Source organism: Elgaria multicarinata, chromosome 22 (genome assembly GCF_023053635.1).
Source record: "Elgaria multicarinata webbii isolate HBS135686 ecotype San Diego chromosome 22, rElgMul1.1.pri, whole genome shotgun sequence".
NCBI lineage: Eukaryota > Metazoa > Chordata > Lepidosauria > Squamata > Anguidae > Elgaria > Elgaria multicarinata.
The window spans coordinates 1,878,294-1,896,643 of record NC_086192.1 but is presented as its reverse complement, the minus strand read 5'-3'; the positions used below and the strand labels follow the sequence as shown (position 1 = coordinate 1,896,643).

Sequence of the window (18,350 nt, the reverse complement as noted above, 5' to 3'; positions counted from 1 at the left end):
CTCACTTTGAAAAGAAAAGGAGTTTTCCATGGGCCTCCCTAAACCCACACAAAAACACGGTTTCTTCAAGAATGCAAGCGAGATAAATCAAACGCCTCGTGACCTTTATTCTCTCGGCCGTTAACTCACCATTCATTGGACTGGAGTGTAGGGGATTCATTCTGCGCTATGTGATATAAGGCACTCATTGCATTCATGTTGAACAAGGGAGGCTTCCTTTCCGCTGCACAGAGGAGAAAAAGAGTTTGCTGAATGTAGGTTCCCTTGCCGGGTTCTTCCCGCACAGTACAAAAAGCAATGAAAGGATTGCTGTAATATGGCCATTTAAAGTACCTACAAATCACAGGCCACAAAGATGACCTGGTCTAAAATCCGGTATCACAGCTTTCCTGAACCTGGAACCTTCCAGATGTGGTGGATGGCAACTCCCAGAATTCCCCGCCAGCATGGGAAGTTGCTGTCCAACATACCTGATGGACCCCAGGTACGGAAAGGCTGCTTTAAGGAAATCTGGAGCCGGGGGGGGAGAGGAGGGGACCCTCCTGGTTAAAAAGCGTGGGAAGGGGAGAGGCGGTGCTGTCCTAAGCAGGAAGAAAATCCCAGAGGTCAAAAACACGGCAGGTTTTGGAATCCATGGGAAATCATAACACAGATGCACAATGCAAGGGCAGCTACCATTCAGGACAAAGGCCAGCGGAAGTTCCTGCATTAAGGCAAAAGAATTTAGGCAGAACTTGTGAGGTGAGGAGCAAATTTTAGGTAGTGAGGAATGCAGGAGGCAATCTCCTATCTGTGCAGTGAAAGATATTCTCCACAAAAGAGGTGGAAATCCATGATGTCTTTCCTTCTGGAGAAACGCAGAAGACTGCTTTTGATTGGGATAGGAAAGAAAAGCCAGGTAGCATCTGTGCAGGGTGATGGATGGATGGAGGGACACGGCTTACCTAACTCAATACAGGTTATCCCAAGAGACCACACGTCCACTTTACCATCGTATTGTCCTTCATCCATGGCTAAAATCACTTCTGGGGCCATCCTAGAAAGCCAAAATGAAGATGCTCAACAGATAAACTCATCGTAATCCTTGCTCATTTCAATGCAGCTTGATTGAGCCAGACAAATCTGTCCTGCCCAGGAGTGGGGGAAACAACACGGGACGAGTATACCCAGGACCTGGGATCTCAAGAATTCTACCCGGCCGCTTGAGGTAAATACACAATGTGGTGGGGAGACAGGTAGTGCTGAAGGCTCCTGGAACGGCGGAGCAAGAGGCATATGCGTGCATATTATGTGCATGTGGCGGTTCTCTTCCACATGTCCTCCTCCATGTCATTTTCTCACGCCACTTCTCACGCCAAACCCACATGCACTCACAGGCTCGGAATTAGGTACCTGATACCAAAATCCCTCCTTTCCACCCCACGACGTGCTACACACATTAAATGACCAACGACCCAATGTTCATCACGATGCCCTCGAGCGATAACAACACTGGAGCACCACCCTCACCAATATGGCGTCCCCACAAAGGAATTGGCAGGAGATGCGATGGAAGCAGATCCGAAGTCGGCTAGCTTCACCTGGCCCGGTTCCGTCAGTAGGATGTTTCCTGCCTTGATATCTCTGGGGGGGGGGAGAGAAAGTTAGCGACAACGCAGCTCGAAGCAAGCAAGGCACATGTCCACCGGCCCCAGTGGACCGGATGCAAGCCCACCTGTACCAAAGCCACCTCACAAGCTGTAGCGTTGCGGCAAAACGTCTAAGGGGGACCTGCCTGCATTTGCAGTGGAGCTTTCCAAGGGTGTGAATTTGTTTCATCCACCTACTCGCCAATACATTGACCCAAAATGGCCACCCTTCCTTCCATGCCCCGTGATCCCTGAAGGCTTTAGATCTTCACTAGGCGGTTTTAATTCACGGAGCATGACCTGTATGTACATGAGAGTAGGGCTGTGCACCGCCCCCCCGATTCAGCCCAGAGGTCGATTCGGAGCCTCCGAAACAGCCCCAATTCGCCTCAGGGTGCTTTGGGGGTTGCCTGCTTTGCCTCAGTGCCAAAGCCAAGGCAAGATTTGGGCCCGCTGAGACGACTCAGTCTTTTCTGGGCACCCAGAAAAGCCTCCCTTTCCCTACTCTTCCGGATGCTGCCGACAAGAAGAACCAGGCTGCGATTTTAAGATATCACAGGAAGGCATTCACCCTAGCAAGGTTCAACGTCCTCCCCTCTAAGCTGCTGGAGGGCAGATATAAGAAAATTCCATCCAAAAATAGATGCTGCCCTTGTAACAACATCGAGGTGGAGTCCATTCTACATGTTCTCTTCCATTGCAATTTTTACCAACAGGCAAGGAAAGACCTAATATGTTCTATCAGGCAACGTTTCCTGGGACGCTCCCCCGAGTCACTTCTGATTAGTCTACTCCAGGGCTCCAGCAAATCTATCACCGAGCGGGTGGCCAAATTCCTGAATTTGGCCATCTGCACCAGATCTCTTATGGATGTCTGACTGTGTTTAAATCCACAGATTGGCAACTTCATCACCTATACATTTTCATCACCTATACCTTTTCATTATGCAAGGCTTTTAATAACCTGATCCTGTTCCCTTCCCAAAAACCATAGAGTAACAATCCAGTATCTTTAGTGGTTTTGTACCACTTCCCTTACTTCCCTATTCTCACTTTGCACTGCTTTATAAAACTGTGTATCTTCTTGTTTTATATTGGTCTGTTGACTGTAAATAAAGAATGATAGTACTTCTATGGCCACAAACTATGGTGGCCATAGAGGTACTAAACTTAAAATCACGGCCTGGTTCTTCTCACTGGCGTCGTTGATGATGGCAGCCAGCAGGAGTGAGGAGGCAGCAGTGCCGCTCCGAAGCGGCCTGAGGGACTCTGAAGCTTCGGAGCCGATCAGCTTCGGGGCACCTTGGGCTGAAGCAGAACCACCTTGGAACCGAAGCGAGGCAGGCTGAATCAGCCTGCCTTGGCTCGGATTCGGACTTTTGTCCGAGGTGCTGCACAGCCCTACATGAGAGTGCGCACGTCTCTCTTTCTTTCTCTGTGTGCCTGACCTAATGAGCTAGCTCACTATGGCAGGCTCTCTGTGTTTTATGAAACAAACCCAGACCCCATAACAGAGAGGCAAAACTAGCTAATTCAGGCACCCATGAAATGCTATACACAAAATCCTACAAACACAGGTAAATTCAAGCTCCCATCATTGGGGATGTCGTGCAGAAGAACTTACCTATGGATCAAGTTGTGGGAATGCAAGTATGCTAAACCTTGGAGAGCACCATGGGTAATTGCAGCGATTTCGATCTCTTGCAATGGCTTTTTGTGGACTTGAGGGAAGAGAAACTCAATTAGCAAAATGGGCAGAGTTGGCTTGACAAGACCTGAAATGTAGCTTACACAAAGGATCAGGTTGGACAAGGCTGCTCTATCAGCCTTCCCCAACCTGATGCCCTCCAGATGTGTTTGACTACAGCTTCCAAAATATCCAAGCTGGGGGTAATGGGAGCTGTAGTCCAACACATATGGATATGTTAACTAAAAGGTTTACTGTTTTGCAGGAGATCAAGTCATCAACATTTTGTGGATTTATGCCCATCCACCCACCCCCTGGGACAAAGGCCACAAGGAAGAGACCACTAAAACAGGGCCAGAGTCCCGGAAAGTTGCCTGGAGTTGAGGAAGGCACCGAGGCTAGAAGAGGAATGCAGAAAAACATCAACAAGCTCTGAAAAACTGGCTCTGTAAAATATGAGCATGATACATTCCAGAGGCGCTTGCTTCCTTTCTCACACAACACGAGAACTTCTTCCCGTCAAAGAAACAGAGGTCGGGACGTACCTTCTAATAAATCTGATGCCGATCCTAAGCAGTATTCCATAACAAGCTGCATATGGGGGGAAATAAAATAAAACCGTTACCGTATTTTCAAAGTGGCCAGGATGACCACGCAAACACCTCACGTGAGGTCCCACGTCAATCTATTCCTCAAGACGGGAGCCCCTGTTCCTCCACAGGCCGCCCACCTGTTTCATTAGTACCACTAAACCACTTCTATCTTCACCCATCGCTTCTATGTCAGGAGGCCGTGGCCACGCAGACACAGCCTGGCTCTGCCACGCTTCCCTCAAGGTGCTCTGTGTGCCCAGACACACACACACACAGTATCCCGAGGAAATGCGTTAGCGGGGACCAGACTGTGAGCATCCAGAGACTGTAGCGACACCCACCATCTGGAAAACCCTCCCTCATGCACTACAGGAGGCAGGAAATGGAGCATCCTTTAAACGCCTATATTAAACAAAATATTACATAAGCAATCTATAAAAATAAATAAATAGAATAATGTATTACACAGTTTCAGTTAGAGCAACACCTTCCTGTACGTCCCACCTCTTCCCTGCCTTAAATATTATTGATGCTTTGGTGATATATTTTATTTTTGGATTTATATCCCACCTTTCTTCTATCGTGGAACTGAGGGTGGCTCCGTGGGATTCCCAGGGGGTCTCACCTCCAAGCACCGACCAGGCCCAGACCTGCTTAGCTGCAGTGAAGTGACTGCCTCCCCTGTGCCTTCAGGCCATGCCCTGAGACCTCTGGGAATCCATTTAAAACAGCAGTGGGCCACTCACAGCCCACTCCAGGTGTTTTGGCCTACAATTCCCATGATCCCTCACCATCAGCTATCCTGACTAGGGCTGAGTGTTGTAGTTCCACAAATGCCCACCCCCCTGCCCCCCAGCGTATCAAACCACAAGCGAGCCCTGATGACAAACTGCGTAATGGATAAAAGTCAAAAGGCGCACGGTGTCTTTAACAAAAATGTTCCACATTTTTAAAAGCCAAGGATAATGGATTTAGATGTTTTACTTCAATAATCCATTGGACTGTAAGAGTTCTGCGTCGATTCAATTTCAGTTCCCTCAGCCAGTGGAGGCACATCCACTTTTATACACCACTCAAACACATGCGCACAGTGTCTCTTCTTACCCATGCCGTGTGCTCCCGCAAATAGCAGCCTTTGTACTCTATACTGTTGGGATGTTGAATTCTTTGAAGGAACTTGACTTCTTTAATGATATCCTGCCATTTCTATGGAAGAGAGAGGGGCGGGGGGAGAAACACTTTGAGGAAGTGGGCGAAGACAGGAAAAAAGTGACCTAATCCAGACAAACATGGAAGCAGAGGACGAAGGAGTAAATTACTTCTAGTTATCTACCACTGATATTGGGATTAGTACAATAAATCTAAGTAGCGAGCCAGAATGCAAGCGGTTGTCCCACTCTGCTGCATCACTTTGAACCAGGGAGAGGGAAGGTCCTGCCCTGTTAAGATGCATCAACCTTCACTCAAGGATTTCTATCCCTTCTGCCACATGGCCCAGGGATAGACAGAAGGTAGAACTGGAACTACTAAAAGAGCTCTAGAAGACTTGCAGTGATCGTGAAGGGTTTCTGACTCCCAGCTCTTCAATGACAGCCACCCCAGAGGGCTGGATTAGGACTCCAGGCAAGCCAGATTGGGCCCACAGCCTACAGCTCCACGCCCCTGTCCTAGAGTAGCTATCAATGGAGGACTGGAGGATGGAAACACAATGATTTGCCAAACAGAGACTGAAGCACCACTTGGGAATAGATTGAGCACTAGTGCTTGGAGAATTACAGTGCAGACAAACTCAAGATGGGGAACTCATGGCCTATGTCTGGCCAGCCTCCTCACAGGCCCATGGTGAGAACACTGAGTGGAATGATTAACCAGGGCTGCAACATGAGCTGCCTCCTCTCTCAGTCAAAGAGGAGCAACGCAGAAAGCGTTTCCACCTGTTTTTTTTTTTAAACAGACATCACCACCACTGGAGACAATCCAGCCCTATTTCTGAAGCAGGCGGCACGCGCTCCATTCATACGAACAGAGTATTTATAGCTCTCAAGGGTAATTAAAACAGCAGGGAGAGGAGCAGGTACAAATTAGACTTTCATCGGCACACAGTTAAACAAGATGCAGTAAACAGAATAAAAAATAGAATGCTGGAGCCTGGAGGAAGGAAGAGAAGGGCCACCAAGTCCCCCACAAAACCCTCCTGGGAAAATGCTCCACTGGCCTCCTTCGGGTCCTCAGCACAGAGGGTCAGAGCAGGGGGCGCACAGATGGACATTTTTTACCTGAGCCAGCCAGCCGTTTCTAAAGCCAGGTGATGGGTGCCAGGGAGAGTGCAGAACGCAGGTGAACGTTTTACGAGTCCCCATTGCTGAGTTGGGCTACTTTGGGTCAAAGCTGGCATGTAAAAATCCAGCTGGCTGGTGGTGCCCAGCAGCACATGCCAGCTTGCCTTTTCTCCTCTCCCACAGCCATTGCTAAGTCTTGGATCTGCATTTCATAGCTGATTGAACTTTGTGCTGTGTTAGGCTAGGAGCGGGCAAACTTTGGGCTTGTGGGAATTTACTTTCATTTTTGTTTTATTTTTTGTTTTATTTTATCTATTTAAAATATTTATACACCGCTCCCCATTGAAAATGTCGGAGCAGTGTACAAGATAAAATAAAATAAAAACAGAACACTTTAAAATAGTTTTTAAAAGAACCTCACGACTAGAATCAGAACCCGGAACAAAAGACTGCCCAGAGAGCTTCAGCTATTGGGCGGTATAAAAATGGAATAGATAGATAGATAGATAGATAGATAAATAAATAAATAAATAAAGACACACACTTAGAATTAAAGTATTCTCAGCCCAGGAATTTGTTTTGAGTATCAGAACTGAATGGAGCCGTTAGTCCTTCCACAGAACAATCTGCTCCTGGTTGTCTCAGGTTTTTTCCATTTCAGCAGTATAATCCCAGGCAAATTACCCAGAGTTCTATCAGAAGTGTACAAAATTATGCCTGATGCAGGAAAAGAATGGGTAAGGAGACATTTTTCTCCCTCTGCCATGATGGTAGAACCCAACGGGGTCACCCCATGAAGCTGAACGGTGGGAGATTCAGGACGAGTCAGAGGAAGGATGGCTTTAAGAGGGGATTAGACAAATTCACAGAAGAGAAGGCTATCAATGGCTACTAGTCCAGATGGCTATATATTACTTCCAGTATCAGAGACACTATGCCTCTGTGTATCAGTTGCTGGTACACAGAGAAGCTGCCTCGGCGTGCCATTTCTGGTAGAAATGCAGAGTATAAATAAAAAGTAAATATTGCTGACTTGCGGGATTTCCATAAGCAGCTGGTTGGCCACTGTGTGAACAGAGTGCTGGACTAGATTGGCCCTTGGTCTGATCCAGCCTCATGGCTCTCCTTATGTTCAGATCTACCTTCTGTGCACCCCTGTGCTAAGCTACACGTACAAGGCCAAGAAGAAACTGCAACAGGGACATTCTGCCTGGGCTTCTGCCTTCACCAAGCCTCACAGCAAGCGGATGTCTGGCTTTCTACCTTCTGTCTTAAAAACCATGTTTAATTATCCCACCGGGGGGGGAGGGGGGAGAAATGTTTTAACAAGAGCTGATCTTTGAGGCACATTTGTGCCCTTCCCCAGGACCTGGTCCACTCTAGTTACACTACTGGATAGGAGCCAAGGGATCTGCTACGTACAGCAAGTCTTAAGCTGGCGAGACCTGCTTGCGTTCATACAAAATCCAAACTCCGCTGGGGTTTTCGAAAGATTGCAAAATTAAGACCTCCAAGCGTCCTGTCAGGCACAGAACTAAGAGCCTTTGGCCAACGTTCTAGAGCTCAAGCGGATTCGGGGTTGCCAAGAGAATGCGTGACATTCCTACCCTCCAAGGCTCGCTCTCACTGATGCTGTTCAAAGCCAGCCTTAATCTGCCAGGCCCGGAATTTTCCCACGCTTACACTGCTGCTTCGCTGCATCACTGTGAAGTTCCTCAGGATGAATTTGTTCGGAGTGAAGGGATCGGAAAAGGGATGAACTTCTGCTTGATCTGCCTTTTATTAAGTTCGGCAGGCAAGCCCTCTGCTTGAGCAAGCACCTCTGCTAGGTCCGCGTCTGTCATTCCTAGCAAGTTTTCTTTAGTTGGGCAGCGGGGAGGTGGAGTGTGTGTGTGCGTCTTTAAAGAACAGAGTTTAAGAAGGAATGCTGAAGGCAAAAACAGAAAATCTGCTCCCACTAGGTTCATTTCCCTTTTCCCCTCCGCATTCTATGTGTTTTGTAGACGCCGTCCCTCTTTGGTTTCTCAGACACTGGGATAATTCAACATCCCTTCTGACTTTATACTGTTAGTTTTACCCTACCCAGTGCCTGTTTACCCTACCCTGTGCCTGTTTGCTTTCTCTTCCCCTCCTTATTGTTTTATCATGGTTTTATTAGAATGTAAGCCTATGCGGCAGGGTCTCGCTATTTACTGTTTTACTCTGTACAGCACCATGTACATTGATGGTGCTATATATTATTATTATTATTATTTATTTATATAGCACCATCAATGTACATGGTGCTGTACAGAGTAAAACAGTAAATAGCAAGGCCCTGCCGCATAGGCTTACATTCTAATAAAACCATGATAAAACAATAAGGAGGGGAAGAGAAAGCAAACAGGCACAGGGTAGGGTAAACAGGCACTGGGTAGGGTAAATAATAAATAAATAAATAATAATAATAATAATAATAATAATAATAATAATAAATAATAGGGTAAATAATAAATAAATAAATAAATAATAATAATAATCCCACATAGCTCTTCCCTCTGACTTCACTGGTAAGGGCTTAATCACTTCTTTTTCAACATAATGCCACCAAATGGTAGAGTTCAGCTTCCCTGCATTGTATTCAGAAGAATCTCAAAAATCCAAGCTTCTATTTCGTTTTTTAAAAGCACATTTTTAGTCCTCATACATTTCTGTTGCGGATATAAATGTATGACAGGGGGAAATAGGACCTGCTAAAGGCTCTGTGTATTTCAGGGCGTGGGTGAAAAGAAATCCTTCAAGTGTTTAGGGAAAGAGCAACCTCTTCCACACTTTAGGTCTCCTGCTCTTTCTGAATTCTACCCCCAAAACAGCAGGCCCCATACCTTCCACCTGCCAGGATCCCCACTTCTTCCTTCCCTTCTATCAAGACTTAAATTTTCCCACTAGGATATAGAACCCCACACCGTTGTCTCCAGGACGTGTAAGCTGATTAAGGTCCCTTTTCCTTCTCTCAGCAAAGCTGAAACAAAATCAAGTCAGCAGATGCAGCCCAGGACCGACAGCGATCCGGCACCCGTTGCGTACCGGAGCGGCTCACGTACCTCGTTGGATTGCTTCCCACTGTAAGACATTTTCTTGATGGCCACCACTTCATTGGTGCGCACATCACGTGCCTGCGAAGATTGAAAACACCACCGGTCAGCGCTCCGCTAACGGGATATCCCACGCATAAACCCAACTGTGCCAGGACTCAAGCCTGGCTGTGGGGCCTGAATGGGGGATCTGAGGATGTCAGGGGAGAGGCTGCAACCCCCACCCAGGTTTGGCCAAAGGAGAGGAACTGCTAGGAGGCCAGCTGCAAAAGCCAGGAAGCCTCTTGGCCAGCCTTCCCCAACCTGGAGCCCTCCAGAATTGGTTGGACTACAATGGGGAAGGCTGCTCTTTGCAATATGCCAGAACAGGTCATGCCATCATTCTGGACCCCTGAAGAAGCTCCTGGATCAGGCTACCTTGGTGGTCTAAGCAACCAGCTCTTGCTGCTGGCTACAAGTCTACCTCCGCTAGGGCACAGGTCTGACAAACACCTATCTGGGGACCCTCTTTGGAATGCCGCTACTGATCCAATGGCCCCAACACAACCAAGGCTCTCTCGGGGTGTGTGTGTGGGGGGGCACGGGTTCCTTTCCACACCATTAAAGCCTCCTGAGGCAAGTCACTGGGTATGGGGGATCTGAGCAAATTCTGTTGCCAAGATGTGCGCTGCAGGGCTGAAGAAGTAGGCCTGGCCTGGCCAGTCCCCAAATGGGAATGAAACACAAGATGTTCGCACTGCAGACTGGGCAGCAAGAAGCTGCATTACTGGCAGCCTCACACGGAGCGCCAACATGATGTAATGGCTAGGCAACACCATGTATATCAGGCAGGGGTGGGGGCCACTTTTTCCTTGGCGGGAGACTAGAGCTCAGTGACGAGGAGCCAAGGCAAGCGGCTGAGGGCGCGTCGCTGCGACTAAGCAAGCAGCCTTCAGCCTGATGGCTCATTTGAAAAGGAACCCTAACCTGTCTCTTCCCTCCTCCTCCTCCTCCTCCTCCCCCCCGCCCTTTTACATCTCACAGGTATGCAGGTAGGTTCTGATGAAAGAAAGGCTGCATCGTGTGCTGAAAAGGAAGAAAGCAGCCTCAGTGAGCACCTTCGGCAGCTTGAGGAGTTCTAAGGCCTGAGCCGATTCTGCTTTGGGACCGACCCTGCCCGCAGTTTGCTGCTGCGTGCCAGTCTTTCTTCCCTACTTAGAAAGGAAATGCTCCCTGCTCCCTCCCTGGCAATGGCAGAGACAATGTAAGCCTCCCGTTCGCCCTCCTTCAGAGGAAACTGACCACTCAAACGGGCCCTCTCAGCATCCCATTTGGAGAAGTGGCAAGATGGGGGAGGAGGTCAATAACTCGGGGGAAGGAAGGGCACACCTTGTTAAAATCCCAGGTTGCGCAGCAATGGAGAAGCTTTGCACTGCTTCCCTCAGGACCTCACATGCTGCCCCTATGCAGCTGTGGGCCGCAATGCCCAGTTGACAATGGGCGCCAGTATGCGGCCTTGCCAGCTTCACCACTTCCACACAACAATGTGCTTTTATGTGGGCAGCTATTGTTCCAGGGAGGCACTCCTCATCCTCAGCAAGGAAACTGGAGCTGAGCACTGACAGCCTCAATGACAAACCCCCCATTCAAGGCAAACCTTCAGCACAGCAACGCCCTCGCCATCCCTGCTTGCTTCCCGGGGAACCCGTTTACATGGGTCACAAGAAAACCTGCTCCAGGTCTTTAAGGGCCTTTGGGCCGGAAGGTACCCTCAAGGCCTCCCTCCCTCCCTCCCTCCTCAATGGGGCTACCTCCTCAGTGCCATGGTCCACAGCGGCTCTTGCTCCTCCTCTTTCTCATCATTGCTACCACTTGCTGGTTTGGCAGGCAGAGGGCCAGGGAGCAAGGAGGCTGTGACATTTGCTCCTCCTCCTTTGCAACACCACCGTTGTCTGGGCCAGAGTTAAGGGCAGGTGAACACGCAGGTTGCAAGGGGGAAGAGTAGGAGTAACTCCAGGGGGGTCTTCTCAGCGGTGCCTGGCCATTCCTACTTTTGACGCCGGTCTTGCTGCTGTCAGCCAACCCATGGCTTGAACTGGCTGTGTGAGCAGGCGCATGGCTGGATAGGCAAATTTGCAATGGGGCACCGTGCTAAGAATCAAATCTGGTTTTCAGCCTAGTCATGGCAGTGAAACAGCCTTGGTCACCCTGGTGGATGGCTTACCCCAGAATATGGTCGGTCTATGTGTGTGTGTGTGTGTGTGTGTGTGTGAGAGAGAGAGAGAGAGAGAGAGAGAGAGAGAGAGAGACCTTGTTGCTTTTTCTGGCCTCTTACCTAAAAAAAACTCCTTTCACTATACATTAAGCTCCCTCCCTATTAACTTTCAGACAACTCCTTAAGACTTCTCTATTTCAGTCTGCTTTTGGTAAAGGCAGGCTTCTGGATACACAGTTATATCTGGCTGGCTTTTGAATTATCATCATCAATGATCCTCATCCTCATCTTCTGCCTTCTTTCCTTTTCCTCCAAAAGTGGCTCACCTGGTCCTCCTTCTCCCCATTTTATCCTCATAGCAACCACCCTGTGAGGTAGAGTAGACTGAGAGTCAGTAAATGGCTCAAAGCCACCCAGTCAGCTTCCACAGCCAAGTGAGGACTTGAGTCCAGATCTCCCAAGTCCCAGCCCAGCACTCTAACCACTCTACACCACACTGGCTCTGCATTTTATAAATCTGACTATTTTAAAAACATTTGTTCTGTGCTGCTACTGAAATGCTGCTTTTGTTTATAATGTGTAAGCTCTTTTGGGGGGTGAATAGTCTAAAAAGCAGCCCCTTTGACCTCTACTGCCTGCCCCAAGGGCCTCTTACAAAATAAACAGCTCCGAAACTTCCATGGCCGATCTCTCGGAGATCCGTGAAGAGCTTCTCCGGATCTTCTTTGAAGAAGAGCTCTGCGATTTCCGGGTCCTTCAGGCTGCCCGCTCGGTTGGTGGATGGCATTCTGCCGGGCAGTTGGGCCGACCAACTATCTGGCTTTAAAGTGCCACCACGACCCTGGGCTCATCTGTATGAATGAAGCTTCTTCACCAAGGATCACTGCAAAGGACAGGAGGGAGAGAAAAGAGAGCACATTACAGGGAGAGAAAGCAAAACGCAGCCAGCACTGAATCCTCCCGGGGCCAATGACTCCAGTTGTACCAAGGCTGTGCTCACATGAAGTTATATGCCATATTCAGGGTGGATTTGATTAAAATCACTATTTAAATCACTATTCAGAAAGACTCGATTTAATCATGTGACTTCCCCCACCCACAAAAAAGTGCACTCTTCGTCACTATATTTTACACATAATATTAAGATTATACCAGCAAGAATGAGTCTCTTTCTTGCTGGTATAATCTTAATATTTACAACCAGATGAAGGTTTCATTTTTAGAATAGCAACTTTTCAGATTAGTTTTACAGGTATATCAAAAAAATATTGATTTGGTTATACTATTAGAAACACATCATAGCTAGATAATTATGAAATTATTACGATGTGAACTATCTCCAGTTTAATAGGTTAATCATTCATATTTGGACAACTTTTCTGCTGTACTTTATTAGGAGAAAAATAATCTTACAGAAACCTCTGGAGGAGCATGACATTGGGAATGGATTAATGGGATTCATTTACCAAAAAATTTAAATTGCTTCATGCTACATAATTAAAAACTAATCCTTATTTCTTTGGACTATAATGTATCTTAAATAGAAAACTCTCTTTAGATAGATTTTTCCTCAAAAAGCATTTTTTTTTAAAAAAAATCCAATTTAAATAAAAAAATCCGATTTAAATTTAAAAAACCATTGATTTTTTTTTAAAAAAAAACCATTGATTTTTATCCACCCTGGCGATGTTGTAAGGCAGGGGTGGACAACTTCAGAGGGTCGGGGAACCTCCCTTTCCTTTTAGTACCCCCACCAGGGGCACACCCAACCCTTGCCACCAAAATGGCTGCTGAATTTACTGTGGCAGCAAATTTGGCAGTGCCAGGGATGCTTGCAGGCCGTGCGTTTCCATGATGCACACATCACCACAAGGCTCTCTCGGGGGATTGAGATTCTGGGTGTTGCCGATGTGTTGGACTGCAATTCCCATCCTCCATGCTGTCCGGGGAAGATAGGAGGTGCAGTCCACCACATCGGGGGGGGTAGGTTGGGGAAGGCTGCTCTACAGCCTCCTTAGAAGGTTCTCTAGAGCTCCCATAATGCACCACCAAACACAGCCCTCCTTTTTACTTGTTGTAGATCGCACCCACCCACCCACCACCACCACCAGACGCAGACACACACACTTTTCATGCAAACAGTGCAGGCTCATTTGCTGGCATCACCTATAAAAAGACTCTCCAGTCACAGTGCAGCCTGAGAGGGGACAGGTGAGCTGCTGTCTGTCAGTGGAGACCACATTGGGCGAGACAGACCAACCATCAGGCGCTGTGCAAGGCAGCTAATTATATTCACCTTCAGATGCACGGCGTCTTCCCCAAAGTAACATTGTAAATGAGATACGCTTTTATATAACCGTGGAGAACTACACCTCCTAAGATCAGGTATTCCTCGGCCTACCTAGGCTAGATTATGCAAGGGCCACTCATAGATTCAATTAGATCATACTGTAACAGAATACCCACTACCACATCAGAGAATTCAGCAACTCCTTGTTTCTATAGCAATGGAGCCAGAAGTGCAGAGACTGTGTCTGTAATCTGACAGAACATTGAAGAAATCCAGTTCTACCCAACCCTCCATGTACATACACTCTTCATAAAAATAAAGAGAATGTTGAAGCCCATTCCAAGAGGAATTAATCCCATGACTGCAGTGTAAACTAAGAAAAAAACATCTTTGCGATTTTTATTTAGTTAGTTAGTTATTACCACCCAATAGCTGAAGCTCTCTAGAAAATAAAGTATTTCCTACTTCTTCAAGCGTGTTGGCCCTGGAAATCAGAATTTGAATCCTTCTGTTCTGAAGGATTTTTTTTAATTGCAGCTCCCACAATCCCTGACGATTGGGCCATCACGGCTAGGGCGGATGGGAGTTGTAGTCCACACACCTGGAGGAGAGCATGTTGCTTATCCCTGCTTTAATCAGTTCGCCATTCTGGAAGGCTTAGCTAAATGCTGGAATTGGTCTATCACTATTCTCACAAAGCTCATTTCACAGGTCACGGCAGACTGACCATCCCCCAACATCCCACCCCGATAAGCGCTAGGCTTTCAGAGGAAGACGCCGGTGGTTTGAAGTGACTGCAAGCGACCCTCTAGCCCAATGTGCACAGTGTAGACTAGACCAAGTGGTGGAGGCTACCTGGGCTGTGCTTCTCCTGGGCCGATTACGGTAAGGGATATACACTACATAGAGACAGAAGTATTAGGAGCAACCTCAGTCAGCAGTCTGAAAGCAGGCTGTTGTCAGTGATATCCTTGGCATAGGAGGAAAAGCCAGCAATGCTACAACTTCATCCTCACCCAGATAAGGAATTAAACACTACAGTACAAGCATTTCTGCGTTTACAGCCCACTGCAGAAACAATAGACAGAAGCAGAAGGGGAGGAGAGCCAATAAGTGACAGCATTACTGGAGAAATTATTCTCAGCTCAAACGATAATGAGGTCATGCTCCATCTTTAAGTAGTATCAGAGCCCTATGCTGCAATCCCACAACACCCCTTTCCCCATTATCCATCAGCTGGAGAGATGACGGTTTGGCACATCCGTCAACCTACCTCTGGGCAAGGTTGCGCACCGCTGGATAACACGAGCTACATACAAGAGATGGAGCACACACTGCTGGCCTCATCCATACCCATTGCTACTTCTAGGACAAGATCTGAGCCCAAGGCGACAAATTGCTAACAAAAGACAAGGTTTAATACTCAATGTCTCTGAAGCTCGCCAAGAGGAGAGGCTCCTAGCCATGGTGGCTATATACTACCTCCAGAATCAGAGGCACAATGGCTCTGAATACCAGGTACTGGGAAATGACCACAGGGCAGAGGTATTTCCCCTCTAGTCTGATCCAGGAAGGCTCATGTTCTTACGCAGATGCTATCTGAGCAATAACCTTCCCAACCATAGTCAATTACTGTAGAAGGAAACTTCACTAAGCTTTTTACTTTACTTTTTTTGCAAACCGCCTAGAGGGCTAGGCTGGGGGGGGGTATTTAAGTGTTGAACCAAACAAAACTTAAGTCAACGATTGCTTTGCTACCTTATGAAATGTTTTCTTAAGTTTCCTTAAGTTTGGAAACTTTTGATTTTCTTTGCGAGAGGATAGCTGCAGTTTTCCCGTTATAGCCTCTGAACTTTCAGTGCTCATTATGACCAAATTAGTACCTTTTTGTTGTGGTAATTAATGTATTTGGCGGGGGGGGGGAGAATTATCACATCTTTCCAATTTCAAAAAGAAATGCTCAAGGCAATAATAAAAAAAAAACAAATAAACTTCAGAGTACAACTGTCAAACAATGGACAAATAAGAATTAGCACTAAGCAGCAGGTAAATCAAAAGCTTGTTTAAGTTGTACAGATTTCAGTTGGCAGTGGCACCCAGGCAAAGAGGGATCCAAATTAATTTTCAAGGGTGTAGGGAGTGGCTGTGCATCCCCAAATGTATCTCATAAAGTGACAGGACATGCAAAAGGGCCTCACCAGATTGTCTTAACTGACAAACACATTCAAGGGGAGGTGGGGAGGCAGTCCTTTAGGCATTGTAAGCTGGAATGGTAGCAAAGAAGTAAGATTTCCTTGCTGCCATCACATCCACAGAAAAGTTGTAAGAACATGAGAGCAACCTTGTTAGATTAGACCAAATAGGCTTATCTAGTCCCTAACAGACATGCGATATTTCTGGGAATTTCAAAGCCATGGAAAAAGCCCCCACCCAAGAAAAAGCCCAAGGTTTTGGAGATAATTGGAATATATGCAGTATTTTTTTTAATGAAACCTAAAATTATGTTTCTGCTTTACTAAACAACATTTAAATGCATCCATCATAACTTATAGTTCATAACTGAGCATACCAAATCGTACTATTTGGCCTGTTTATAAAGTTTGCAGAAGAATTTTATTTTATTCATTATCAGGCCACCTTTTAAGGCCTAGGACTTGGGAAATTTGGACACGCTGCAAGTTGCAGCAAGAACTGGCTGACACTTTTCTTAACGTTTCTGATGAATGAATCAGTAACTCATTTTTAGCTGCCCTTAGAAACACTCCAACCCATGCCTGAAGTGTTAGAGATCAGCCAAGCAGGGTCATCATCTCTGATCTTTAGAGTTGTCTAATGTATTGGGAGACATGCAACTAATGAAGGATTTTGCCAAAAGTTATGAAAGAATCCCACTGGGGAGATCTCTGGGATGCCAAGTGACTTCATTGGTTTAGATTCCCTTGAGTAGAAAAGAAAAACAGAATTACTTCCTTTGAGGGGAAAGCCTATAGGAGTTCATCAAGCTGTCTGCCTTAGCTTAGGGTCTTTAAAAGCAATTTCTATGCCCTTGTGTTTCACAGGCCATGTGCCAATTTGCCAATTATATTTGGGAAAGTATAATATAGCATAAATATTAGAGAGCGAGGAGAAGGATTGAGAAAAAGATAAATATACAAAAAGGAATGTTTGTTTGTTTTTAGTGCGGCAGATCCCAAAATTCTGCATAGACATTTTAAGAATGGTTGCCATTTTAAGCCCTATTTATTTTGACAGTTGGTTCTATCGTAAACTCCCCACCCCCTTTGACACCTAACTCTAGCAAGTCCGAAGTCTAGCCACCCTGTTTGTGGTGCCAGTGCAGCTTTCCAGTTTTCTAAAATATTTATTTATTTATTTATTTTATTTATTACATTTTTATACCGCCCAATAGCCGAAGCTCTCTGGGCGGTTCACAAAAATTAAAACCATGATAAAACAACCAACAAGTTAAAAACACAAATACAAAATACAATATAAAAAGCACAACCAGGATAAAACCACGCAGCAAAATTGATATAAGGTTAAAATACAGAGTTAAAACAGTATAATTTAAATTTAAGTTAAAATTAAGTGTTAAAATACTGAGTGAATAATGTATTTCAGCTCTTAAACGCTTGCTTCCCAGAGACTATTTTCTGCAGAAGGAAGCTGATACTATGTCACAGAGCCAGATTATTAAAAGTCTTATGTAGCTTGGATTATAGAACTGCCAAGGATCACACATTTATTTCCAGGATGGGGCAGTTTTAGTCTAGCTGCTTTGGGCCTGCCCTAAACAAGCTAATACCCTTACTACAACACTTGCCACCAGAAAGAAACCTCAATTTCAGATGAGGGCTTGCCATGGCCTTTTTTGAATTAGCTTAAGACATAAATCAATTGTTTGATTACGCTTGGGACGCTAGTGACAATAAGCAACCTCTTGACCAAATCCGTAGTTACAGAAAGTTCCAAAGCCCCACAAGATACCCTCCTGAATGGTTATATAGTAGCAATGAAAAGCGCTGCCTTAATATTCAGGAAACAGAGCACTCAATAAGCAAGATGCTCAAAAGCTGCTTTAATAAACCTTTTTATCTTGTGAACAGCTCAGAGAGCTCAAGCTGTTGGGCGCTACAGGAAAGAAGTGAAAGCCCATGAGAAAGAAAGAGAGAGATATAGAATGTGTCAGTGGTTGGATCAGTAGGATCTGCAACAAAATGTTGCAGTGTATCCCCCTCCAGGAAGGAATTAGAGCTGTTGAGAGACCTGAGCAGGCAACACCCTCCCCATCTCCTCCCCATCCAGCCCACAACAGCCAACCCCATCATTCAGACAGGGCCATTTCATATCATGCTGTTGGAGAAACCACAATATGAGAAGCCAGTGGAGCAATTTCTCGCTATGTCGGCTGTGTCTGAAGACAAAGGGCCTATTATTGGAGCAAGTAGCAGACTGTGAGGTCAAAGATGTTCTTGTTAAGAGTGGCAGATCCTGGTTTTATGGCGTAGTCCTCACCCACTCAGACCGGCATCCATCGTCAAAAACTTCCTGTTGTGCTGTGTTTGGGAGTCTTTCCCTTCCCCACCCCCACCATTTTGGCTAGAG

At 46.3% G+C, this 18,350-nt stretch overlaps 1 protein-coding gene across 1 annotated transcript in view; it reads right to left on the bottom strand.

The window, feature by feature from the left end:
• TAOK1 (TAO kinase 1) overlaps positions 1 to 18,350 on the bottom strand; it is a 51,196-nt gene that overhangs the window by 12,260 nt on the left and 20,586 nt on the right. Inside the window, exons 2-9 of the mRNA XM_063146556.1 lie at positions 12,111 to 12,338; positions 9,271 to 9,342; positions 5,013 to 5,114; positions 3,861 to 3,906; positions 3,253 to 3,349; positions 1,510 to 1,623; positions 945 to 1,036; positions 130 to 223 (exon numbers count right to left, since the gene is read on the bottom strand). Of these exons, the coding sequence (XP_063002626.1) occupies positions 130 to 223; positions 945 to 1,036; positions 1,510 to 1,623; positions 3,253 to 3,349; positions 3,861 to 3,906; positions 5,013 to 5,114; positions 9,271 to 9,342; positions 12,111 to 12,242 (749 nt within the window). The 5' untranslated portion in view covers positions 12,243 to 12,338. The remainder of the gene's footprint in view (positions 1 to 129; positions 224 to 944; positions 1,037 to 1,509; positions 1,624 to 3,252; positions 3,350 to 3,860; positions 3,907 to 5,012; positions 5,115 to 9,270; positions 9,343 to 12,110; positions 12,339 to 18,350) is intronic.